At 37.0% G+C, this 23,924-nt stretch overlaps 1 protein-coding gene and 1 pseudogene across 1 annotated transcript in view; one reads left to right on the top strand and one right to left on the bottom strand.

Moving 5' to 3' along the window:
* Positions 1-5,937, bottom strand: part of LOC141542725 (putative ankyrin repeat domain-containing protein 26-like protein) — a 32,074-nt gene extending 26,137 nt beyond the window's left edge. Inside the window, exons 1-2 of the mRNA XM_074267302.1 lie at positions 5,875-5,937; positions 4,973-5,247 (exon numbers count right to left, since the gene is read on the bottom strand). Coding sequence (XP_074123403.1) covers positions 4,973-5,247; positions 5,875-5,937 — 338 coding nt within the window. The remainder of the gene's footprint in view (positions 1-4,972; positions 5,248-5,874) is intronic.
* LOC141543986 (dnaJ homolog subfamily A member 1-like) overlaps positions 1-23,924 on the top strand; it is a 231,113-nt pseudogene that overhangs the window by 203,932 nt on the left and 3,257 nt on the right.

Here is a 23,924-nt window from a genome sequence, read left to right as displayed (position 1 = left end):
TAAACTGCAACCTTTCCCAGTAAGATCAGGAGTGAAACAAGGTTGCCCAGTATCACCATTACTATTCAATATACTACTAGAAATGCTAGCCTTAGCAATGAGAACCGAGAAAGAGATTCAAGGAATTAGAGTAGGAAATGAGGAAATCAAACTATCACTCTTTGAAAATGACATGATGGTATACTTAGAGAACCCCAAAGACTCTGCTAAAAAGCTACTAGAAATAATTCAAAATTTCAGCAAAGTGGCAGGATACAAAATAAATCCACATAAATCCTCAGCATTTTTATATATTACTAACAAAATGCAACAGCAAGAGATACAAAGAAAAATTCCATTCCAAACAAATGTTGAGAGTATAAAGTATTTGGGAATCCATCTACCAAAGAATAGTCAGGATTTATATGAGAAAAATTACAAAACACTTGCCACAAAAATAAAGTCAGATTTAAATAATAGGAAAGACATTCAGTTCTCTTGGATAGGCCGAGAGAATATAATAAAGATGACAATACTCCACAAACTAATCTATTTATTTAGTGCTATACCAATCAGACTCCCCAAAAACTATTTCAATGACCTAGAAAAAATAACAACAAAATTCATATGGAAGAATACAAGGTCAAGAATTGCAAGGGAACTAATGAAAAAAAAAAACTCAGAGGAAGGTGGTCTAAGTGTACCTGATCTAAAGCTATATTATATAGCAACAGTCATCAAAACCATTTGGTATTGGCTAAGAAATAGACCGGTAGATCAGTGGAACAGATTAGATACAAAGGACAAAAAAGGGTACATCTATAGCAATCTAGTCTTTGACAAACCCAAAGATACCAACATTAGGGATAAAAATTCATTATTTGGAAAAAACTGTTGGGAAAACTCGAAATTAATATGGCAGAAATTAGATATGGATCCACACTTAACACCATATACCAAGATAAGATCAAAATGGGTCCATGATTTAGGCATAAAGAGTGAGATAATACATAGATTAGAGGAACAGAAGATAGTCTACCTCTCAGACTTGTGGAGGAGGAAGGAATTTATGACCAGAGGAGAACTAGAGATCATTATCGATCAGAAAATAGAAGATTTTGATTACATCAAATTAAAAGGTTTCTGTATAAACAATAGTAATGCAAATAAGATTAGAAGGGAAGTAACAAATTGGGAAAATATTTTTAAAAGCAAAGGTTCTGACAAAGGTCTCATTTACAAAATATATAGAGAACTGACCCTGATTTATAGGAAACCAAACCATTCTCCAATTGATAAATGGTCAAAGGATATGAACAGAAAATTCTCAGATGAAGAAATTGAAACTATATCCACTCACATGAAAAAGTGTTCCAAATCACTACTGATCAGAGAAATGCAAATTAAGACAGCTCTGAGATACCACTAGTCAGATTGGCTAAGATGACAGGAACAAATAATGATGAATGTTGGAGGGGATGTGGGAAAACTGGGACACTAATACATTGCTGGTGGAGTTGTGAAAGAATCCAGCCATTCTGGAGAGCAATTTGGAACTATGCCCAAAAAATTATCAAACTGTGCATACCCTTTGACCCAGCAGTACTACTACTGGGCTTATATCCCAAAGAAATACTAAAGAGCAGAAAGAGACCTGTATGTGCCAACATGTTTGTGGCAGCTCTTTTTGTTGTAGCTAGAAACTGGAAGATGAATGCATGTCCATCAGTTGGAGAATGGTTGGGTAAATTATGGTATATGAAGGTTATGGAATATTATTGCTCTAAAAATGGCCAGCAGGAGGAATACAGAGAAGCTTGGAGAGACTTACATCAACTGATGCTGAGTGAAATGAGCAGAACCAGAAGATCACTGTACACTGCAACAACAATACTGTATGAGGATGTATTCTGACGGAAGTGGAAATCTTCAACATAAAGAAGAGCCAACTCACTCCCAGTTAATCAATGATGGACAGAGATAGCTACACCCAGAGAAGAAACACTGGGAAGTGAAAGTAAATTGTTAGCACTAATATCTGTCTGCCGAGGTTACATGTCCCTTCGGAATCTAATGCTTATTGTGCAACAAGAAAATGGTATTTACACACATGTATTGTATCTAGGTTATATTGTAACACATGTAAAATGTATGGGATTGCCTGTCATCGGGGGGAGGGAATGGAAGGAGGGGGGAGATGATTTGGAAAAATGAATACAAGGGATAATATTATAAAAATATATACTAATAAAAAAAAGAAATTTGGTTCTGCACACATATATTGAATCTAGGATATACTATAACACATTTAACATGTATGGGACTGCCTGACATCTAGGGGAAGGGGTGGAGGGAAAGAGGGAAAAATTTGGAATAGAAGTGAGTGCAGGGGGTAATGTTGTAAAAAATTAGCCATGCATATGTACTGTTAAAAAAAGTTATAATTATAAAATTAATTTTAAAATGTAAAAAAAAAAACCACAAAACTAGTGCTATCCTTCTGAGACTACTCCCAATTCAGCTTTTATGTGACTTCTTTATATGTAGATGGTTGCATCTTGGTGAGTTATTTAGTATGGTTTTTCAACTCAACATTGACCTCCCTTGAGTCAAGATCTAGATTTAGGGAACCAAAATTAGGGTTTCTGGTTTTCAGGAAGTAAATTATAAAATCTAGTTGCAGGTTTAGGGTTCAGGGAACCAAATGGAGAGGTTTTGCTCCCCTTGACCCCCTTGGTGTTTGGCACAAGGGTAGGGAGTTTTGGGGAACTCCCTTCTGGAGCCACAGATTCTCTGTAAAAGAATTTACAGACCCCAAATCTAAGATTGATAAAAAGAGATTTCCTATAGAGATTGGGAAGATTAGAAATCCTAAGAGGTATGAAGTCTGGTTGGGGAAATAGGTGAGGGTAAAGAGGGGACAACACTGTAAAAGAATATTATTCCAGTGGGCATGTGTATGTAAAATTGAGTTTTGCACTGAGAATGCAGTTCTCAGTAGACAGAAAGTTCTACAAACAAAAGGAGTTGCCAAGGTCTACCTGCAAAGGACTTTAGTTGATGGAAGCTATTGTATTGAGTGTCTTGATGGGGGCTGGGATAGCTAGAGCAGGTCAGACCTGGTGGGGGTTGGGACAGCCCAAGTTGGCTCAGCTCAAGCTGGATTTCAGCTTGCGCTGAATTTGAGTTCAATGAATTCCTTCAATTCAATAGGATTGGAATTCTTTTTGCTAGATAACAGAAACTGTCTTGTTTGCTTTCCCTAGGATGGGGTCCCACACTGAGGCAGAGTTGAAAATTTTCTCCTTCAAGGGTTTTTGGAGTTTTGGGGTCCCTTCTTCAAGTCCACTTATTATATTCCCAAGAATGTCCTTCTAAGCCTCAGGCTTTCTGTGAACAGTCTGCCCAATAAGGCTGGAGAAAATAATGCAACTATGCTTACTAGGAACACTAAAATTTTATGTAACTTGACCTCAATTGGGCTTTCACCTATCCAAGGCAACCCATTTAATATGCCTTCCTAACTTCACTATGCCACCAAAGCAACTCTTCCAAATCTTTTCATCCCTTTTCAAACCTCCCATAGTACACTCTGTTCACCTTTTCAGCCAATTAAAAAAAAAACCTACTCATATTTTACTGGGGAAAAAAAATGAGACCATTTCCTGAGATCTCCCTCTTTCACCCTCTTTCTCACCTAACTCATGTAAATGTCTTCTACCATTGTTTTTCATTTACCTATCTCACATGAAGAGGTAGCCCTTTTCCTTGCCAATAAAAATGTCAGGATACCATTCTATAATACTTACCACTCCTCTTCTCACTTATCTTCAATCTTTCATTGCATCCTGGATATTTTCCTTCTTGTCTACAAAAATCCCCTTGTCTTCTCCCCCCTTCCCCAAAGAAACTACACTTGATGAACTCATGCCCACTATAATCCCACATTTCTCCTCTCTTTTGTAATTGAATGTCAGAAAATTAAGGTTTTTTTTCTAAATTCTTCACAGATACTAATGGATCTATGTCTTAATTAACAAATCTTTTTCTTTATTCTCATTTTAGTAACCTCTGGTGTCTTTGAAAGTGCATTCATTTTCTCCTTAATAGTCTCTGCTAAATTGTGTAACCCTGCTCTCTCCTGCTTCTCTTCCCAAGTATCAGATTCTTAGGCTTCTTTGTTTAAGTCCCTTTCTTGATTAACCTCTTAGAATAAGGACAATCCCTATTGCACTATTCCTTTGTATCAATATATATATATCTGTATATATTTATATCTATCTATCTATAAATATATATGTATGTATATATATAAACATATATGTATGTATATATATATTTATATCTATCTATAAATATATATGTATATATATATAACACAGGTCTTAATAAAAGCACAATTAATTTTCTGTCTTGAATCTTCATTCTTCATAGATCGCGTCCATATTTCCCCAGCCCAGAGCAGCTAAGTGGCACAATGAACAAGAGTTCTGGACTTGGTGTCAGGAAAACTCCTCTTCTTGAGGTCAAATGTGATGTCAGATAAGTAAAGTTTTGTGACCCTGAGGTTATTTGACCTTGTTTGCCTCAATTTCCTATCTGTCAAAATGAGTTGAAGGAAATGGCAAAACATTCCATTAACTTTCCCAAGAAAATCCCCCAATTTTCTCAAGTATAGCCTGACAAAAATCATTTTAGACCTGTAAACAATTCAGCAGATGGGAATAGTATTTGCTCCACATTGCTACTGATCAAGAATATGTTGGCCTGACGAAATATCAAATGGAGTTTCCAATTCATTAAAAGTGGCTAGGTAGGAAGGGGAAGTGAAGCCCGCTTTTGGGACTTGCTATCCTGACGCTGTCCTAGGTGCTGAAGTGGTTTGATTTCCCGATGGTTAATTGGGATGCACTTCATCTACTCCTGTGCAGGGATGTCTTACCTAGGGTTTGGGCTTTCCCTTCTCTCCTTCTAACCCAACCTTTGCTCTTACCGCTTCACTTTATCCAGATCATTCACATCGTTTTTTCCCAGCAGCAGTAGCTGCTGCACCTTCGCCACATCTCCACGCAAGGCAGCTTTGTGGATCTTCCTGAGGTCCTTGCTCCGGATCAGGTATCCTTCGGAGGGGTAGGGTGTTTGGACCCCAAAGGAACTCGAAAGCTTGAAGGGGCGAGATGGAAATTGCCCCTTTTTCTTGCAGAAATTGAAAATCTTCATTGCGGAGACAGGCTTTAGGCTGAGGAGTCCTCGTTCGCGCCCCTCAGCCTACTCAGAAGGGGAATTAAAAGGGGGTATTACAGGGGGAATTAAATGGGGGTATTTAAGGGAAAATTAAAATGGAAACAAAGCGGAATTAAAAGGTGAAATAAAGGGAAAATTAAAGTGGAAACAAAGGGAGAATTAAAAGGGGAAATGTCAATAACCCGAGACTCGAGATTTGGGGATCTGTGAGCCTGCAACAGTTAATAATCGATTCAGCCCTATAGCTGATAGCAATCCTGGCAATGGTCGGAGGGAAAGTGATGCCTTTATCAGGTCCGAGGTTCAGGAAGATGTGATAAAGGGTCAAGGCACGCACTGGTGAGCGCACGGATGCCAAATCCGTTAGCTCTCAGCTGGAGGAGTCCAAAGCTCGAGGGCATGAGGATGGGTGAGACCTGGAGCTCTTGAGTTCAAATCTCCAGACCTGTTTTATTTACTTTTGTAATGAGCAAAGCACTTCCTCTCGGAGTCTGGTTTCTTCTGTAAAATGATCTTCTACTCGATAATCTCCCAAGTTTCTTGCAGTCCTTTTAACAATTCTGTGAAACTGAAGGAAGCGCCCAGCCTGAAAAGGACCCTCGGGGCCCAGAAGGACAAATACAGTCCAGTGCCTCTTCTGATTCTTCCTACCCCGTAAGTGTGTCGGGGAAGCATTTGTACCGGACAGACAGCCACACATCTGGTCTCAAACATGTAGCCCTCGATGCAAGACCATCCCTACAGAATTTAATTTGCCTTATTGGTGCTCTTATTAAAGGAGGGAGAAGGGAAGGATTCCAACACTTCTATGCAATGGAAAGAGATACCCCTTCTAGTTTAAATAGAAACATAAAGATTTAAACATACCCTAAGGCTATATAGACGATAATAGCCCCATTCAGGTCTGGGCTAATGAGATTGCCTCCAAGTATTGTGTTTTTATGGAAGTTTAAATCACTTGGAGGGACTTTGATGAGGTCTGCTATAATGTGGAGTAGAAGGTCTCAGTATTTTGTTTTACTGACTTGGGCTCAACCTCCCAAACTTAAGAAAATGTCTTCAAAAGGAAACAATGCAGGTTATGATCTTTCTAGTCTTGTCTTTTGCCCTCTCCTGCTTTTCCCTGTGCCTATGTTCCATTAATGATGTGAAATGTATCCTGTGCACATCGGCTCATACTGATTAACTGAACCTAAAAATACAGAAATGATACATGCTCCTCCTGCTGCTGCTGCTGATAGTTCTCCTTGTCATCTTGTCTTCTCTTCCTCCCTCTTCATCTCCATTCCCTTGTCTCCCCTTTCCCCCCTCCCTTCTTCGTTTTTCTCTTTCCCTTTTCTTCTTCCCCTTCCCTTCCCCCTCCTCCTTTCTTCTCTTTTCCTTCTCCTAGTCCCTCTTTCCCTCCCTCTAGTCCTGCATTCCCTCCCCTCCCTTGATTTTCCTTCTAGTCTTTCTTTCCAACAAACCAAAATATCAATTCTGCCTGTAGGTCTTTTGGTCTCCGTAGGGATTACTTGTGATCCAGTTTGTAAATCCTTTGGTCAACATCTAGGTTATACTTTTGAGATGGCTCCAACAATATCTATTTAAGGCATAGTCTCCATTGTTTGTGCCTTACCTGATATCCTGTAGAACTTCAATACTGTCTCTAAATTGCATGTGATGGATAAAATGCCTAACATTTAGCACTACGATATACTTTCAACAGCTTTGGACAATGGTTTGGCTTGTTTAAAGGCCCCTGAACAAGTAACAGACTCCATTATCATATACATATTATACTATCTATACATTGTGGACAGAAAAGTGGTCATGAATTATATAATTATTTGAAAATACATATACTACTTATTGGGGAGAAGATCAATGTATATGATCTGGTAAACAAGTAAATCTAGTTTGTGAATATTCAAATATAGAGGCAAATCATTAATTAAATGTCATGACTTACAGGTCATGTTCTTAGTGGCACAGTTCTTTTTTGATGTCCTGACCCAGTTTCCCTACTAGTCTTATTTAGTTACTCTGCCTCAGGTTATAAGCATTCCCCTTTAATGTTTAATGGGATAAATGTACCCATCCAGGGACCTCTCCCATTATGTCACAGGTCCTGTAACCCTATAAAACAATCTTATATCCCACATTCAGGGACAAATTCTTTGAGAAGAGAGTCTCAGTCAGCCCTGGGACCAACCATGATCCATTTGGTCCCAGGAAATCTCTCTATTAAATAAATTGTTAAATTGTTCTCTAATCTCTATCTTGCTCAGTTTTTCAAGCATTACAATGACATACTAGGGTGAAACCTAGTATGAAATTTGTGGAACTTGAAAAACATTTTCATAAACTTTTAATGAATGCAGATGTAAATGGACAAATAATTTCTCTTGGTGATATTAATAGCTCTCACATACTTCATACCTTAAGGTTTATACAGTACTTTATTTGCTTCATCAGCTGATTACAAACCATCATTTTATCACTAGGAAACCATTACTTCTTGCAGGATTAAATCAATGTTAAATTAGATTTGACCATTGTCTCCTCAATTCCACTTAGTACCTTGTTTGAAGTTCTGGCCCATAACATCTCCAATTTTTTTTTGTTTTGTTTTTAGAACATAGGTGGTCATGAGCTCCTGACTTCTCAAGGTGGTGTTCAAGGAGAACCAAAAAAGGAGGTGATCACACCTTCCCTGACTGCTTTTAGGTCTTCTCCGTTGTTTTGAGATTTTTTCCCTTTTTCTGTCTCTTTCTGATCGACAAGGAGGATATGGCTCATTGGCACCCATCTGATTCTTTCTCCATCTGTAGAAATACAGCAAACCTTTTTCCTCAGGCAGTTAACCTATCTAGGCCTTCTATTTACCACTTGCTAAATTTCTCCTCATCACCTGGTAATGACATTGGAGCTGATCGCACTGGACACTGCCCATCTTTTGGGTTAAAAAAAGCCTGTATTCTCTCCAATTATAATCCCTTTCTCCCATCTGATTTTTTTTCTGATTCATCACATCAGAATCCTGAACTTCTAAAGGTGTAACCTTGGCTGCCATCATGTCCCATCTGTTTTTTTATTTGATGTCTTGGAGCTGGGCCCTGCCTCTCATTTCTCTGTGTCAATCTACATTCTGAGTCCCAGTGGAAAACTCGTTTGCATTTTGGACATAGTATTTTAGGTTTTGTCTCACCCTATCTTCTCACTCTATCTCTATACCTACATTGAGCTCTCAGATGTCCAAATTTCCCACAATTAAAACATCAGCGAGTATCTTTGGAAGTCCCTTGTCAAGAGGGATCCCGTCTTCCCATGTTCATCATAGTCTGAGTACAATAAGCATTTTGTGCCTACTGTGGCACAGTGTCTTATGATATCCTCTAAAGGAGCATCTTTGTGTAGTTCCCATATAATCCTTCTGCAATCCTCATTAGCATTTTACTTAGCCAGCTGTCTTCTCATCATTCCTGTAGCTGCATTTTCTCCAATGGTTCTCGTGACAGCTGTTTGCAAAGGTCCCACAAAATCAGCAAAAAAATCATTGGAACCTTGCTCTATTTTTATGAAGGCTTCCCCTCGATCTTTTCTAGGGAGGGTGCCCCAAGCTTTTATTACAGCAGTAGCAATTTGTTCATAAGCTGCTATGAGATAGTTAGTCTGTGGTGAATTGTCTTCATAATGACCTTCACCTGCTAGTTGGTCAAAGGTGATCTGTACATTAATTTCAGTTTTCTGATTGTGTTGGGTTTGTGTCCTGCATAATTAATTATATTCAGAAAGCCACAAGTTTTGTCCAGGTTCTAAAGATGTCCTTGTTATGGATTTCCAATCACTAGGGGTTAAGATTTCATAAGCCAGATTATCTAGTAACATCTTAATATAAGATGATATAGCTCCATGAAGTGTGCAATCCTTTTTCAAATCCTTTTTTTTTCCAGGTCAAAAGCAGTGTATCTTCTCCATTGTTGACCTAAGAGTCAAGCACTTCAATCACAGGGTATCCATTTATTAAATCAGATAGATATATCCTGTCCTTTTTTTGCCTTAACCAGTCCCTTTTGTAATCTTGTCATAGGCTGCTTCATAGGTGATGCTGATTGTGTTACTGCCCCTTTCTCTTCTTCTTCTCCCTCTACCCATAAAGTGTTGAGGGAAGTAGGTAAAGGGTTGGGAAATACCGTAATTTCTCTTGTTGTGAACTACCACACTAAGAATTGTACTTAACTCCATTCTTATCTAATTCTTCATGCTTTTCACCTAGTTTTTCTTGATCCTCCCTCCCTTGCTCTTTACTCTTTTTTCTTACTCTAATACTTATATAATTTCTTAAAGCCAATTGTATTAAATGCTATGTATAAAATGTTTCTTTGGATATTGAGTCAATTCCACTATCACTGTAGTATTCAGATAATTGCTCTCCTGCTAATTTCGACTCATTTGGATTCAATTTTTTTTTCCTTAAAGAACCAAGGATATGTGTACTGTACTGTTTCTAAAAGTTCATTGATCTGCTCCCAAGTTATTCTCAAACATTGGCTTTTCTTTTTTTTTTTTTTTTATTTTTTTTATTATATATATATATATATATTTTATAATATTATCCCTTGTATTCATTTTTCCAAATTACCCCCCCTCCCTTATTCCCTCCCCCCGACGACAGGCAATACCATACATTTTACATGTGTTACAATATAGTCTAAGTACAATACATGTGTGTGAATATCATTTTCTTGTTGCACAATAAACATTAGAATCCGAAGGTACATGCAACCTGGGCAGACAGATATTAGTGCTAACAATTTTCATTCCCCTCCCAGTGTTTCTTCTCTGGGTGTATCTACCTCTGTCCATCATTGATCAACTGGAAGTGAGTTGGATCTTCTTTATGTTGAAGATTTCCACTTCCATCAGAATACATCCTCATACAGTATCGTTGTTGAAGTATACAGTGATCTTCTGGTTCTGCTCATTTCACTCAGCATCAGTTGATTTAAGTCTCTCCAACCCTCTCTGTATTCCTCCTGCTGGTCATTTCTTACCGAGCAATAATATTCCATAACTTTCATATACCACAATTTACCCAACCATTCTCCAACTGATGGACATCCATTCATCTTCCAGTTTCTAGCTACAACAAAAAGAGCTGCCACAAACATTTTGGCACATATATGTCTCTTTCCGCTCTTTAGTATTTCTTTGGGATATAATCCCAGTAGTAGCGCTGCTGGGTCAAAGGGTATGCACAGTTTGATAACTTTTTGGGCATAATTCCAGATTGCTCTCCAGAATGGCTGGATTCTTTCACAACTCCACCAGCAATGTATTAGTGTCCCAATTTAACCACATCCCCTCCAACATTTGTCATTATTTGTTCCTGTCATCTTAGCCAATCTGACAGGTGTGTAGTGGTATCTCAGAGTGGTCTTAATTTGCATTTCTCTGATCAGTAGTGATTTGGAACACTCTTTCATGTGAGTGGATATAGTTTCAATTTCTTCCTCTGAGAATTGTCTGTTCATATCCTTTGACCATTTATCAATTGGAGAATGGTTTGGTTTCTTATAAATTATGGTCAGTTCTCTATATATTTTGGAAATGAGACCTTTGTCAGAACCTTTGTTTGTAAAAATATTTTCCCAATTTGTTACTTCCCTTCTAATCTTGTTTGCATTAGTATTATTTGTACAGAAACTTTTTAGTTTGATGTAATCAAAATCTTCTATTTTGTGATCAATAATGATCTCTAGTTCTCCTCTGGTCATAAATTCCTTCCTCCTCCACAAGTCTGAGAGGTAGATTATCCTCTGTTCCTCTAATCTATTTATTATCTCCCTCTTTATGCCTAAATCATGGACCCATTTTGATCTTATCTTGGTATATGGTGTTAAGTGTGGATCCATATCTAATTTCTGCCATACTAATTTCCAGTTTTCCCAACAGTTTTTTCCGAATAATGAATTTTTATCCCTAATGTTGGAATCTTTGGGTTTGTCAAAGATTAGATTGCTATAGATGTACCCTTTTTTGTCCTTTGTATCTAATCTGTTCCACTGATCTACCGGTCTATTTCTTAGCCAATACCAAATGGTTTTGGTGACTGCTGCTATATAATATAGCTTTAGATCAGGTACACTTAGACCACCTTCCTCTGAGTTTTTTTTCATTAGTTCCCTTGCAATTCTTGACCTTTTATTCTTTGATATGAATTTTGTTGTTATTTTTTCTAGGTCATTAAAATAGTTTCTTGGGAGTCTGATTGGTATAGCACTAAATAAATAGATTAGTTTGGGGAGTATTGTCATCTTTATTATATTCGCTCGGCCTATCCAAGAGCACTGAATGTCTTTCCAATTATTTAAATCTGATTTTATTTTTGTGGCAAGTGTTTTGTAATTTTTCTCATATAATTCCTGACTTTTCTTTGGTAGATGGATTCCCAAATATTTTATACTATCAACATTTGTTTGGAATGGAATTTCTCTTTGTATCTCTTGCTGTTGCATTTTGTTAGTGATATATAAAAATGCCGAGGATTTATGTGGATTTATTTTGTATCCTGCCACTTTGCTGAAATTTTGAATTATTTCTAGTAGCTTTTTAGCAGAGTCTTTGGGGTTCTCTAAGTATACCATCATGTCATCTGCAAAAAGTGATAGTTTAATTTCCTCATTTCCTACTCTAATTCCTTGAATCTCTTTCTCGGCTCTTATTGCCGAGGCTAGCGTTTCTAGTACTATATTGAATAGTAATGGTGATAGTGGGCAACCTTGTTTCACTCCTGATCTTACTGGGAAAGGTTGCAGTTTATTTCTATTGCATATTATGCTTACTGACGGTCTTAAATATATACTCCTGATTATTCTAAGGAATAATCCATTTATTCCTATACTCTCAAGAGTTTTTAGTAGGAATGGATGTTGGATTTTGTCAAATGCTTTTTCTGCATCTATTGAGATGATCATATGGTTCTTATTAATTTGATTATTAATATGGTCAATTATCTTAATAGTTTTCCTAATATTAAACCAGCCCTGCATTCCTGGAATAAATCCTACTTGATCATAGTGTATTATCTTGGAGATGATTTTCTGAAGTCTTTTTGCTAATATCTTATTTAAGATTTTAGCATCAATATTCATTAAGGAGATTGGTCTATAATTTTCTTTCTCAGTTTTCGATCTACCAGGTTTAGGTATCAGTACCATGTCTGTGTCATAAAAGGAATTTGGTAGGACTCCTTCATCCCCTATTTTTTCAAATAATTTATATAACATTGGGGCTAATTGTTCTTTAAATGTTTGGTAGAATTCACATGTGAATCCATCTGGCCCTGGGGATTTTTTCCTGGGGAGTTGATTAATAGCTTGTTCTATTTCTTTTTCTGAAATGGGACTATTTAAGCAATTTATCTCCTCCTCTGTTAATCTAGGGAGTCTATATTTTTGGAGGAAGTCATCCATTTCACTTAAGTTATCAAATTTATTGGCATAAAGTTGGGCAAAGTAACTCCTTATTATTTCTCTAATTTCCTCTTCATTGGTGGAAAGATCCCCCTTTTCATTTGTAAGACTATCAATTTGATTTTCCTCTTTCTTTTTTTTGATCAAATTTACCAAAGGTTTATCTATTTTATTGGCTTTTTCATAAAACCAACTCTTGGTTTTATTTATTAATTCAATAGTTTTTTTACTTTCAATTTTATTGATTTCTCCTTTTAATTTTTGTATTTCGAGTTTAATTTTTGGTTGGGGGTTTATAATTTGGTCTTTTTCTAGCCTTTTAAGTTGTAAGCCCAATTCGTTAATCTTCTCTTTCTCAATTTTCTTCAAATAAGCCTCTAAAGATATAAAATTTCCCCTTATTACCGCTTTAGCTGCATCCCAAAGATTTTGATATGATGTCTCATCATTATCATTATCTTGGGTGAAATTGTTAATTGTTTCTATAATTTGCTCTTTCACCCAGTCATTCTTTAAGATGAGATTATTCAGTTTCCAATTACTTTTTGGTCTATTTACCCCTAACTTTTTACTGAATGTAGCTTTTATTGCATTGTGATCTGAGAAGAAGGCATTTATTATTTCTGCCTTCCTACATTTAATTTTGAGATCTTTATGTCCTAGTATATGGTCAATTTTTGTATAGGATCCATGAACTGCTGAGAAGAAAGTATATTCCTTCCTATTGCCATTCAGTTTTCTCCAAAGGTCTATCATACCTAGTTTTTCTAATGTTCTGTTTACTTTTTTAATTTCTTTCTTGTTTGTTTTGTGGTTTGATTTGTCTAAATCTGAGAGTGCAAGGTTGAGATCTCCCACTATTATAGTTTTACTGTCTATTTCTTCTTGCAGTTCTCTTAACTTTTCCTTTAGAAAGTTAGATGCTATACCACTTGGTGCATATATGTTTAGTATTGATATGGCTTCATTATTTATGCTACCTTTCAGCAGGATATAGTTTCCTTCCTTATCTTTTTTAACGAGATCTACTTCTGCTTTTGCTTGATCTGAGATAAGGATAGCTACCCCTGCTTTTTTGGCTTTACCTGAAGCATAATAGGCTCTGTTCCAACCTTTTACCTTTACTCTGTATGTATCTCCCTGCTTTAAGTGTGTTTCCTGTAGGCAACATATTGTAGGGTTCTGCTTTTTGATCCAATCTACTATCCGTCTCCGTTTGATGGGATCGTTCATCCCATTTACATTTACAGTTAAAATTACTAATTCTGTATTTCCTGCCATCGTATTATCCCCAGATTATGCTTTTTTCCCTTGACCCCCCTGATCCCCCTCCCCGATATTTAATTTACAGACCCCCCTTGTGACGCGCAACCCTCCCTCTTTTTTTTTTTTTTTTTTTTTAGGATCCCTCCCCCCTCCCTCCAAGTCCCTTCACTTATTCCCCTTTTCCTTTTCCCTTTTCCTCTCCCCCCTTTTAATGAGGTGAAAGAAAATTCTCTGAAAAACAAATATGTTAATTATTTACTCTTTGAGCCTCTTCTGATGAGAGTAAGATTCACACAATGATTCTCCCCCTCACTAAGTTCCCTCAGATATGGTGTATTTTCTATGTCTCTTCCTGGGATGTAGTTTCCCTCTTTTTATCACTCCTTCCCCTTTTTCTGAACCGACCTCCTTCCCTTTACTACACCCCCCTTTTTTTCTTTTATATCAGTAAAATCAAGTTATCCTTGAGTATTTTTTATATACCCACAACAGAGTTACAGTTCTCAAGGGTTCTGTGTACCTTTTTCTGTTTCTCTTCAGTCTTGTGGATGTAGATCAAATTTTTTGTTTAAGTCTGGTTTTTTTCTTAGAAACATATAGAATTCCTCTGTTTCATTGAATGACCATCTTCTTCCGTGGAAAAAGATGCTAAACTTAGCTGGGTAGTTCATTCTTGGTTGCAGTCCTTGATCTTTTGCCTTACGGAATATCAGGTTCCAGGCCCTTCTATCTTTTAATGTGGAGGCAGCCAGATCTTGGGTGACCCTTATTGTGGCACCTTGGTATTTAAATTGTTTTTTTCTAGCTGCTTGCAGGATTTTCTCCTTTGTGTGGTAATTCTGCAGCTTAGCCACAATATTCCGTGGTGTTCTTTTTTTAGGGTCTATTTCAGAAGGAGTTCGATGAATTCTTTCCACATCTACTTTCCCTTCTGTTTCTATTATCTCTGGACAGTTCTCTTTGATAATTTCCTGTAAAATAGAATCTAGGCTCTTTTTTTGGTCATAGTTTTCTGGAAGACCAATAATCCGCAGATTATCTCTCCTAGATCTATTTTCCAGGTCTATAGATTTTCCCAGTAAGTATTTGACGTTGTTCTCCAGCTTCTCATTTTTTTTGTTTTGTTTGACTGATTCTTGGGTTCTCTGTGAATCATTCATTTCTATTTGTTCCATCCTGACTTTTAAGGAGTTATTTTCTTCTTTCACAGTTTTTAGTTCTTTTTGTAAATGCCCAATTTCGTTTTTAAATGAATTATTTTGCTCTATTGAATTTTTTTCCATTTCCCTAATTTTTTTTTTTTGAGAATTATTTTCTTTTTCCAATTCAGAAATTCTATTTTCTTGAGACTTTTTTATCTTTTCCAATTCAGAAATCCTACTTTCCTGTGTTTTTTTAACCTTTTCTAATTCACTAATTTTGTTTCCCTGCATCTCCTGTGAATTCTTTATTTTTTCCAACTCCAATTTCAGGACATTGTTGTTCTCTATCATAACTTCCCTTTCCTTGCCCCATTTTTCTTCGATCTCCCTCAATTTCTTAAGAGCTTCTTCTAGGAGAGAGTTATGTGATGGGGCGCAGGAATCGTTCCCCTTTAGGTTGTTATCTTCTGAATCTTTGCTGTTAACTTCCTCGGGGTTGGGTACCCGCTCTTTCTCTGTATAGAAGGAATCTATAGTTTTTCTAGCTTTTTTGCTCATACTTAAAAAATGTTTTGGGGTCTGTCCCTGGGGTAGGAAATTATTTACTTCTTTACCAGCTTCCTCCCAGACCGGATGGATGCAGCGGCCCCTGCGCCCGCGCTAAGAGAGAGCTCTGGGAGAGAGTTCCCCACCCCCTCCCTGGAAGTGCCTCAGAGGTGATTAGCACTGCTGTGCTTTGAGGGCGTAGAATAGTGAAGACAGCAAGAAGCTCAGCCTATGTGTCTGGGTGGGGAGTGGATGTCTACAGCAGGTGACGTGAGAAGCCGCTGCGCTCAAACTGGAAGTGTCTGCCAGAAACCGCGGTCCCTAGTTCAAAGGTTCCGCTTCTCTGGGACTTCCTGGAGCTGAGTTCCACTCCCTCCAGCTAAGCTAGGCCGTGTGTGTTGCCTTGGGCCGTATCCACCCACTTGTCAGTCTCTTAACTATTCTCAGGAGGTAGCTGAGGCCACACCCCCTGGTGCCGAATCTGCCGAGTCACCCCCAGGGTCAGGGGGGGGGGGGGGGGAAATCTAATCTGAGTTTTAAAATATTTTGGCTTTCTCTTCTGAACTGCTAAATAATTAGCAGAGAAGAGCTAACAGCCTGTGCCAGATTCCTTTACCTCAGTGGCTTCTCTGATCCCAGAGCCCCTCCCAGCGCAATGGGCGCAGTGTGCCCCTACCCCACCGTTTGTGCTGGTCTTTCTTATTCCTCCCCTGAGAACTGACCTTTCCTGTTGAAACTCCAGATTCTCTTCAGCTGGTAAGTCGTGCTTCCAGTCCTTGTGGTATCTATCAGTCCTGAGCTAATTTTGAGACTTAATTTATCTAATTGGTTGTGAGGGAGTGAGGACGTTCACTGAGTAGTGTGTTTCTTCTCCGCCATCTTGGCTCCGCCCCTCAAACATTGGCTTTTCATAAATCTGACAATGCTCACTACACATTTTACCTTTATTGCAAAAGAAGGCTGTTTTCTAAGCATCTGTCCCATTTCAGCTGAAGTACTAGTTTAGCCCTTAACAAAGTTTCCTTCTTATACTCACCCTAATTTCTGGGTCAAAGATGAAGGTTCTTGGTCCCACGTTTAGGTGACAAAATGTAATATGCTCTCTAAAATGTAATGTTTTCTGTTGAGGGTTTCCTTGAGGTCTCTGGGAGCAGCCTTGGTTTCAGTTTAGTAATCACCACATGAGTAGCAGGGCTGCCTTCTCTGGCTTCTGAATCTCTCCAAATCCAAAGTTTTGTGCTTCAGCCATGATAAAGGTGGACAATGGAATGAATTTGTTTCAGCCTCCTACCTCTTCTAGTGTGCTTGTCTCTTCTGGCCCTGAGAACTTCTCCTTATATGTTCCACACTGAGTAAAAACCAATCATGATATCACTAGGAGAACATTATTTGTTGTAGGATTAAATCAATGCTAAACTAGACTGAACTATTGTCTCCTCAATTCTACCTTGTAATTACACTTAGTACCTTCTTTCAAGCTCTGGCCCATAACAGATGCCTGAGTCAAAACCACAAGATGAATGAGCCCAGGTGATCTTGTAAATTTCAAAAGATCATGAAGCTATAAAAGGCCACTGAAACTGTGACTATAGGGTTTATTGAAGTGGTCAGTTGTAGTGGTAGCAGCAGGTTGCAGCAAAAGAAAGAGTTGGCATATGAGAGAGAGAAGCCACTGGAAAAGATCTGCCTTGGAAACCCCCCCCCACACACACACACAGTTTGATTGAACCTTCTTCATGAAAATGTGAAATTGTTAATTTGAACAATTGTCAAACAGAATTATGTGTGCAGACTTACTTTAAACTTCCTACAGCTTGGCTTCCAGTTGAATTTTCAAGTCCTATTTAAATTTTTCATTTAATGTACACTCTAGTTCTCCTCTGCTAATCATTGTTTTCTATGGGAAAGGAAAAAAAGTCCTATTATCTGAATTATCGGATGACATTTTAAATTTCTTTCCATTGGAGAAAACCTAGCTTCTCAACAGCAACACTGAGGTAGACTCTAGCCATTTTCCCTTTGAAGTAGGGTGGAAGTAAGGAAAAGGGAGAGGAGGAGCCAATGGATGCTCTAACAGCTTCCAATTTAATTGTTTTTTTTTCTGCTATTTAAATGTCAGACTTCTCTCAAAATTGAATATTGGGGAAAGGGGAAAGGCAGGTGAAGGGCAAAAATTAGTGGAGGCTGTGGTTCTTTGTTGCTTTTCCCAAGGAACATGCAGCTAGCCATTGCATTAGATATGGGGATGTTAGCATAGTTTTGCATCCCTTTCCATTTGTAGAGCTCAGTGGATTGAATGCAAGACAGGGAGTGACAAAGACCTTAACTCAAGTCCAGCGTCACATGCTTTCTATTTAGATGATCCTGGACAAGACACTTACCTTCTGTTTGCCTCAGTTTCCTCATCTGTAAAATGGGGAGAATAATAGATACCAATTCATAGCACTGTAATAAGGATCAAGTGAGATAACATTCACAAAATGCTTAGCACAGGACTTGCATGTAGTAAGCACTATATAAATGTTACTCATGATGACAATGATGGTGGTAATTATTGGAGAGATTCTCCACAGAGAACTCTTGTAAAGTGAGTGGGTGCCTTCCCATATAGAATCTAGCATAAGCACATTTAGCTAGATTTCTCCAAGGCCCACAAGCTTTCCTTTGATTTTCTTTCCCCTAGCCCCGACTTTGCAAATATTCTATGGTGCTAGAGGTAATGGTTGCTTTCCTCCATTTTCAAAGAGGCCCAAAATGACATTACTATGTTAGTGTCAAATTAATGCATCTGACTGGCGGATCAGATCAATGTGACCTTGGAATCTTGTCCCACAGGTCAGATACTGTTAGGATTCTTACAAGGTGCTAAGTCATGGAATGGATAAAGATGATAATTATCTAATTTAGCATGGTTCAGTATGCTTGATCTGATCCTACAAGGAGATGGTATGGGCCAGAACTTGAAACAAGGTACTGAGCAGAATTGAGGAGACAATGATTAAATGTAATTTAGCATTGATTTAATCCTACAATAAATAATGGTTTCCAAGTGATGAAATGATTGGTGTGTGCTCAATGTGCAGCATATAAGCAAGAAGCTCTCAGGGCCAAGGAGGACTTTGGGAGATTCAGAGTCAGGATTCAGTAAAGGAGATTCACAAGTCGGGCAGAATGAAGGAAGATAGAGAAGTGGTGGTAGGCTGTCTTCGGGAGAACACTGAAACCAAGATCTGGAAGGCCTTCAAACAACTAGCCAAGCCCCAAATGAAGTAGATAAGATTTGGAAAAAGACAGTAAAGGCTTTGGACTCCTGGCTGCATTTGGGATTATTGAAATGAACTAAAACTAAGGCTGCCTCCAGAAGCTCCCCAAGAAACATACTCCAAGAATGATTACAATTTAGAGAGAAAAAAAAAAAAAAACATTACAAGACACAAATAGTCCTTATGAATATTTGAGGTGGTTTCTCTAACTTTGTGCATCTCCCACTTCTTTAGCACTAATTCAGTCCTATTTTGCTCATACATCACAGTTGTCTGAGGAGAGTACACCATGAAGAGCAGTTCTAAGTCTCCCAAGTCATGTAATCAGTTCTCAAGTTGAAACCTTGAGAGTGTCTCTGTATTGCTTTTTCTGAGGATCTTGTGAGTTCTTGTCTGTGTGATTTCTCCATAAAGGCCTTTTTGGCAAGTGTCCATAAGGCACTTAAACAGTGTGATCAGCCCACAGAGTTGCACTCTGTGTAGTTTGGACACTTGACAGATTAGTTTAAGAAAGGACTTGGGAACTTTACAGAAAAATTGGGGAGAAGCAGAGTGCTGCAACTACCTCCACCCATGCTGGACAAACAAAGTGCCTCCAACCCCTAATCTTCTCTTTCTCCCACTTGATTCCCCAACATCCCCACCAGTTCCTAGAGGTCCTCTTTTAACCCACCCCAGACATGGACATTTTGACCCTTGCATACTGTGAGTGTTACTCCACGGCTATTCAAAAAAAAAAAAAAAAAAAAAAAAAAAAAAAAAAAAAAACTAGCCTTGAAACCTCACCCAGATAAGAATCCAAATGAAGGAGAAAAGTTCAAAACAGATTTCTCAAGCTTATGACGTGAATCCTGATGCAAAGAAAATAGACTTTATGACAAAAGTACAAAAACAAGCTATCAAAGAGGATGGTTCTGGTAGTGGCTTTGGTTCTCTAGTGGATATCTTTGATGTGATTTTGGACGAGGTGGAAGAATACAAAGGGAACAGAAAGGTAAAAATGTTGTTAATCAGTTGTTTGTGAAAACTGAAAGATTTATATAATGGTGCAAACAAGAAAACTGGCTTTGCAAAAGAATGTAATTTTTTTTTCTTTCTTTGTTTATTTGTTTATTTATTTATTTTGCTCAAGGAAAGGAACTATTTTCCTTTTTATTATTTCAAATTCCATTTAGATTACAAGTTAGAGACATAGCAAATAAATAGATGACTTCACTTTATATCCTGCTCCTAATATATATAGCTAGGTGACCCTGGTTTCCCTAGTCAAGTGACTTAACCTTTTTTTTTTATTAATTTTATAATTATAACATTTTTTGACAGCAAATATGCATAGGTATTTTTTTTATAACATTATCCCTTGTAGTCCCTTTTGTTATGAGTTTTTTCCTCTCCTTCCCTCCATTCCCTCCCCTAGATGACAGGCATTGGCATACATATTAAATATCTTATAGTATATCCTAGGTAGCATATATATGTGCAGAACCGAATTTTGTTGTTGTTGTTGTTGTTGCAAAGGAAGAATTGTATTCAGAAGGTAAAAATAATCTGGGAAGAAAAACAAACAACAACAATAACAACAAAAAAATGCTCACAGTTTACACTGATATCCCAGTGTTCCTTTTCTGGATGTAGCTGATTCTGTCCATCATTGATCAATTGGAATTGGATTAGCTCTTTTCTATGTTGAAGATATCCACTTCCATCAGAATACATCTGCATACAGTATCACTATTGAAGTATATAATGATCTCCTAGTTCTGCTCATTTCACTCAGCATCTCTCCAAGCCTCTCTGGATTCCTCCTGTTGGTCATTTCTTACAGAACAATAATATTCCATAACATTCATGTACCATAATTTATCCAACCATTCTCCAATTGATGGACATCCATTCATTTTCCAGTTTCTAGCCACTACCAAAAGGGCTGGCACAAACATTTTGGCACATATAGGTCCCGTTCCCTTCTTTAGTATTTCCTTGGGATATAAGCCCAGTAGTCAAAGGGTATGCATATTTTGATAACTTTTGGGGCATAATTGCAGATTGCTCTCTAGAATGGTTGGATTCTTTCACAAGTCCACCAACAATGCATCAGTGTCCCAGTTTTTCCGCATCCCCTCCAACATTCATCATTATTTATTCCTGTCATCTTAGCAAATCTGACAGGTGTGTAATGATATCTCAGAGTTGTCTTAATTTGCATTTCTCTGATTAATAGTGATTTAGAACACTTTCATATAAGTGGAAATAGTTTTAATTTCATCATCTGAAAATTGTCTGTTCATATCTTTTAAGCATTTATCAATTGGAGAATGGCTTGATTTCTTATAAATTAAAGTCAATTCTCTGTATATTTTGGAGATGAAGCCTTTATCAGAATCTTTAACTATTACTTCCCTTCTAATCTTGTTTGCATTAGTTTTGTTTGTGCAAAAACATTTTAATTTGATCTAATCAAAATTTTCTATTTTGTGATCAATAATGATCTCTAGTTCTCCTTTGGACACCAATTCCTTCCTCCTCCACAAGTCTGAGAAGTAAACTATCCTATATTCCTCTATTTAACTTATGATCTCGTTCTTTATGCCTAAATCTTGGAAGCATTTTGATTTTGTCTTAGTATGTGGTTTTAAATGTGGGTCCATGACTAGTTTCTGCCATACTAATTTCCAGTTTTCCCAGCAGTTTTTGTCAAATAATGAATACTTATCCCAAAAGTTGCAATCTTTGGGTTTGTCAAACACTAGATTCCTATTTTTATTCACTATCTTGCCGTGTGAACCTAACCTATTCCACTGATCAATTAATCAATTTCTTAGCCAATACCAAATGGTTTTGGTGAATGTTGCTTTATAAAATATTTCTAGATCAGGTAGAGCTAGATCACCTTCATTTAATTTTTTTTCCTTACTTCCCTTAAATTCTCGACCTTTTGTTCTTCCATATGAATTCTGTTATTTTTTCTAGGTCATTAAAATAGTTTCTTGGGAGTCTGAGTGGTATAGCACTAAATAAATAGATTAGTTTAGGGAGTATTGTCATCTTAATTATATTCGCTCGGCCTACCCAAGAGCACTGAATGTCTTTCCAATTATTTAAATCTGACTTTATTTTTGTGGCAAGTGTTTTTTAATTTTTCTCATATAATTCCTGACTATTCTTTGGTAGATGGATTCCCAAATACTTTATACTCTCAACATTTGTTTGGAACGGAATTTCTCTTTGTATCTCTTGCTGTTGCATTTTGTTGGTGATATATAAGAATGCTGAGGATTTATGTGGATTTATTTTGTATCTTGCCACTTTGCTAAAATTCTGAATTATTTCTAATAGCTTTTTAGCAGAGTGTTTGGGGTTCTCTAAGTATACCATCATGTCATTTGCAAAGAGTGATAGTTTGATTTCCTCATTTCCTACTCTAATTCCTTGAATCTCTTTCTCGGTTCTTATTGCTAAGGCTAGCTTTTCTAGTACTATATTGAATAGTAATGGTGATAGTTGGGCAACCTTGTTTCACTCCTGATCTTACAGGGAAAGATTCCAGTTTATCGCCACTACATATAATGTTTAATGATTGTTTTTAATATATGCTCAAGTGTTTTTAGTAGGAATGGATGTTGGAAATTATCAAATTATTTTTTCTGCATCTATTGAGATGATCATATGGTTTTTTATTAATTTGATTATTAATATGGTCAATTATACTAATAGTTTTCCTAATATTAAACCAGCCCTGCATTCCTGGTATAAATCTGACTTGATCATAGTGTATTATCCAGGGGATGATTTTCTGAAGTCTTTCTGCTCATATCTTATTTAAGATTTTAGCATCAATATTCATTAAGGAGATTGGTCTATAGTTTTCTTTCTCAGTTTTCAATCTACTTGGTATAGGTATCAGTACCTTGTCTGTGTCACAAAAGGAATTTGGTAGGACTCCTTCAATCCCTATTTTTTCAAATAGTTTATGTAGCATTGGAGTTAGTTGTTCTTTAAATGTTTGGTAGAATTCACATGTAAATCCATCTGGTCCTGGGGATATTTTCTCAGGGAGTTGGTTAATAGCTTGTTCTAATTCTTTTTCTGAGATGGGACTATTTAGACTACTTACTTCTTCCTCTGCTAATCTGGGCAAACTATATTTTGAAGATATTCTTCCATTTCATTAAAGTTATCGAATTTATTGTCATAAAGTTGAGCAAAGTAGCTCCTTATTATTATTCTAATTTCCTCTTTATTAGTGGTGGGTTCTCCTTTTTCATTTTCAAGACTAACAATTTGCTTTTTCTCTTTCCTTTTTTTAATCAGGTTTACTAAGGGTTTGTCTATTTTGTTGCTTTTTAAATAGAACCAACTCTTAGTTTTAATTAATTCAATAGCTTTTTTTAATTTCAATTTTATTAATCTCACCTTTTAGTTTTAGAATTTCAAATTTCGTGTTTGTCTGGGGGTTTTTAATTTGTTTCTTTTCTAGCCATTTTAGTTGTAAGCCCAATTCGTTGACCCTCTCTTTCTCTATTTTATGCTAGTAGACCTCTAGAGATATAAAACTTCCCCTTAGTACGGCTTTGGCTGTTTCCCACACATTTTGGTATGATGTCTCATTATTGTCATTTTCTTGGGGGAAGTTATTAATGATGTCTATGATTTGCTGTTTTACCCAATCATTCTTTAGTATGTGATTACTTAGTTTCCAATTATTTTTTTGGTCTATTTTCCTCTGGCTTTTTATTAAATGTATTTTAATTGCATTGTGGTCTGAAAAGGATGCATTTACTATTTCTGCCTTACTGTATTTGATTTTGAGGTTTTTATGTTCTAGCATATGATCAATTTTTGTATAGGTTCCATGAACTGCTGAGAAGAAAGTATACTCTTTTCTATCTCCATTTAGCTTTTGCCGAAGATCTATCATATCACACTTTTCTAGTATTCTATTTACATGTTTGACTTCTTTCTTATTTATTTTGTGGTTTGTTTTATCTAATTCTGAGAGTGCAATGTTGAGATTTCCCACTATTATA

Source organism: Sminthopsis crassicaudata, chromosome 5 (genome assembly GCF_048593235.1).
Source record: "Sminthopsis crassicaudata isolate SCR6 chromosome 5, ASM4859323v1, whole genome shotgun sequence".
Lineage (NCBI taxonomy): Eukaryota > Metazoa > Chordata > Mammalia > Dasyuromorphia > Dasyuridae > Sminthopsis > Sminthopsis crassicaudata.
Note: the sequence above shows the minus strand (reverse complement) of the source record. Positions and strands in the feature narration are given on the sequence as shown.